At 34.9% G+C, this 2,835-nt stretch overlaps 1 protein-coding gene across 1 annotated transcript; it reads right to left on the bottom strand.

Moving 5' to 3' along the window:
* Positions 1-203: 203 nt before the first annotated feature.
* On the bottom strand, positions 204-2,595 carry LOC142356870 (substance-P receptor-like). Its single transcript, XM_075408638.1, has 2 exons — positions 2,485-2,595; positions 204-312 (listed from the first exon to the last, which is right to left on the bottom strand). Exons 1-2 carry the CDS (start codon positions 2,590-2,592, stop codon positions 232-234), a joined length of 189 nt encoding a protein of 62 aa, XP_075264753.1. The 5' UTR covers positions 2,593-2,595; the 3' UTR covers positions 204-231.
* Between the last annotated feature and the right edge of the window lie 240 nt (positions 2,596-2,835).

Genomic DNA, 2,835 nt, shown 5'->3' with positions numbered 1-2,835 from the left:
ATCATGGGAAAAACCCGAACTTCATCTTCTAAATGCATTTAAAATTGGAAAATTCGGTGAATATTTTTAAGCATTGTAGAATTCGGCAATGTGGACTTGCTTAGTCCTTGAAAAAACGAACATACATGAGATTAAATATATAATTTAATATATGAGATTAAAGTGACAGAGTATAATTAGTTAGATGGGTTGGGGTAGTTGTGTAGTAGGATAGGGTGTTTGGATTAATCCTTACGTGGCATTTAGGCTGCAGTAGACCATTGGGTTGTACATTGTGTTGCTCATTGCCAGCCAGAATGACCCCAGGTAAACCTGAAGTGGTAAGGAAACATGTGACGTCACAACTATTATCATACAAAATCTGTATCCTAATCAAACGCTGCGCAAAAATTGTAACTTTTTAAAATATTCCATCGGCCGGTCCATTTTTGTTATCCCCCCAATTTTTTGTTTTCAGTTGCATAAAATTGGCAGCCCTGTCCTTAGCGCACGTGATATATTAACGGATAGTGAGTCTCTTTAAAATAACACACGCGTTGTATCTGGGAACCCATAGGCAACGCATAGAAGGGTTATGAGGAATAGCAGAAAAAAAACTATTTTTTTTTGTAAGAAATGACAAAAGCCAAAGTTTTTGTAAAAAGCACAAGTTGTTTATTTGAAGTGATCCTTACCTAATGTGCATTCTTTTTTCATTAGATTATTGACAGATTTTTCAAAATGTAGATGTTGCATTGAAAAGTTTGTTATACTTGTCGTCTCACAAGACGAAATTAATTTTACACTGTTTAGGTGTCTAAGTGCAAAATCTCATCAGGTTACATGTTACATAATTTTACTGTTGACCCGTTGATTTGATAATCATAGTTTTAATAACCAAGTTAGCCCTGCAAATACAGATTATAATAAAAAAAATTAATAACTGCAAAAAAACAAGAAAAATGGAACTTAAGATACGTTGCAATGAAGTTATAAGTGAACGCTTGCAAGATTTGAGCTGACACGCAGCCATATATGTAATTTAAACGCATTCCACGTAATTAAAAAAAAATAAGAACTGCAACTTAGCAAAAAAAACCTTTCATAAATTTTCTAGGACTGTTTAGCACTAATAACTCGCCCCAGACATTTGAGATTTTTTATGGTGCAAGATTTTACAAACGTGTCTTACAAATACTTATAAGTTTATGCGTCGCCTGACTAAGACTTTGTAAGATAATTTATTAGGTCTCACGCGATAAATTTTTTCTATCAGATCTCTTACGATTAACTTTTGTCAGCCCGTAGGCTGGTGGGAGAGCAAATCAGCGCTAAATCAGTCTAGAGACATTCTGTTTTTAGGACAGCCAGTACTCTGTTTATGTCATAATTTACAATGACCAGTATGATTTTTGAGTAGAATTTCATGAAAAATAATATGTTCAGCATAACCCCCGCCAACAAGGTTTGCTTTTAATGCGACTCGAACGAACTTCTGTGTGGGTACTTGTAACTTTTCATTTGCGTATCAAGTCGTAACCACTAAGTTTTTACTCTTTAAATGTGCTGGTTCAGCGCTAAAAGCTCTGAGACTCAGGTACGGGAGATCTTACAAGCAAAATTGAATTATTATCTTATAAGATCTGATAAGTATCTTATAAGATCTTACACGATTTAAGTTCACGTAGGGCGGAATTTTTATCGTGTAAGACCAGATAAGACCTTACACGATAAAGATTTTTGATAAAGATCAGCATCTTATCAAATCTTGCCCGATAAAAATTCAGATTCACTGGGTCGACCAGTGACGCAGTTTAATATATTCAAAATACGATCCAAATGAGACTGAGGAAAATATGAGTTTCGTATAGCTTTAAGTAGAAACTCCAGCTGTTAATAGTGTAAAACCTTGAGAGACAGACGCCTGGATGACCAAAAAATAATCCGAAATTGGGTCATAACCCTGTATAAAGTAAAGCGTTTAATATTATAGAATCCTGTATGATATTGTTATGCATTGTTGAATGACTAATGAACGATATTATGAATTTCAGAAGCTCAAGACAGAGTTTCAATGTGAATTCAAGGATTGCTACTTTTTGCTTTTCGCTCGTAAGAACTTTCCATGGAAATAACTGATCAGAGCCTTTATCTCATGTAAATAACTGTCGTTTTTTCGCACGTAAATAACTGCCGTTTATCTCACGCAAATAAATGTCGTCCTTTTTCTCACGTAATTAATTGCTGTTTCGTCATTTTTTAAATTTAAAAAATAAGTATGGTGGCTTTTCATTTCCGACTAGAACCCCCCGGACTTGACCCCCCCCCCCTCCTCCCAACAAAATCAGTATTGAACCATAGTATTTCAATTCTGTGTTTTTACTCTGATGACCAGTACAATGCTCATGTCAAATTTTAGATAAATTCAAGTCTTACAATTGGAATGTAATAAATCCATACTGATTTACTATGTTACTGGGGTCCGGACCCTGACTTTCAACATACCTTGAGGACCCATTCGTCGAAGAAATGCTCGTCAAAGAAGTTGATGAGAAAGACGACGTGAAAGAATATCCACGTCACTGCGAAAACACACACCAGAGCGATCAACATCCGCACCAGCTGAAACAGAGCATTAGTTTTGTTATAATAATAATAAATTTATAACAATTGATTGTTTAAAACAATTCACTTTTTTAGTACTTCAATTGCGAGTTCAAAAAACATCATTGAACACTATGTATCCTTCTCAGATGCTAATGTGTGGAAGATAAATAATCTTAGAGCTCAGTCCTGAAAATCTTCCGGACAAATTCAATGTTTTCTCAACTACAGTTTTCATAGACTTCCAGATTT

The sequence above is a fragment of the Convolutriloba macropyga genome, unplaced genomic scaffold (genome assembly GCF_964194025.1).
Source record: "Convolutriloba macropyga unplaced genomic scaffold, txConMacr16.3 SCAFFOLD_5262, whole genome shotgun sequence".
In the NCBI taxonomy this organism is placed as follows: domain Eukaryota; kingdom Metazoa; phylum Xenacoelomorpha; order Acoela; family Convolutidae; genus Convolutriloba; species Convolutriloba macropyga.
The sequence above is the reverse complement of the archived record's forward strand: the minus strand, read 5'-3'. Positions and strand labels throughout refer to the sequence as shown.

Coding starts and splice junctions, on each gene's coding strand:
- LOC142356870 (XM_075408638.1), bottom strand. CDS start 2,592: ATGTTGATCGCTCTGGTGTGTGTTTTCGCAGTGACGTGGATATTCTTT. Junction 313..2,484: donor TCGACGAATGGGTCCTCAAG/GTATGTTGAAAG, acceptor TTACCACTTCAG/GTTTACCTGGGGTCATTCTG.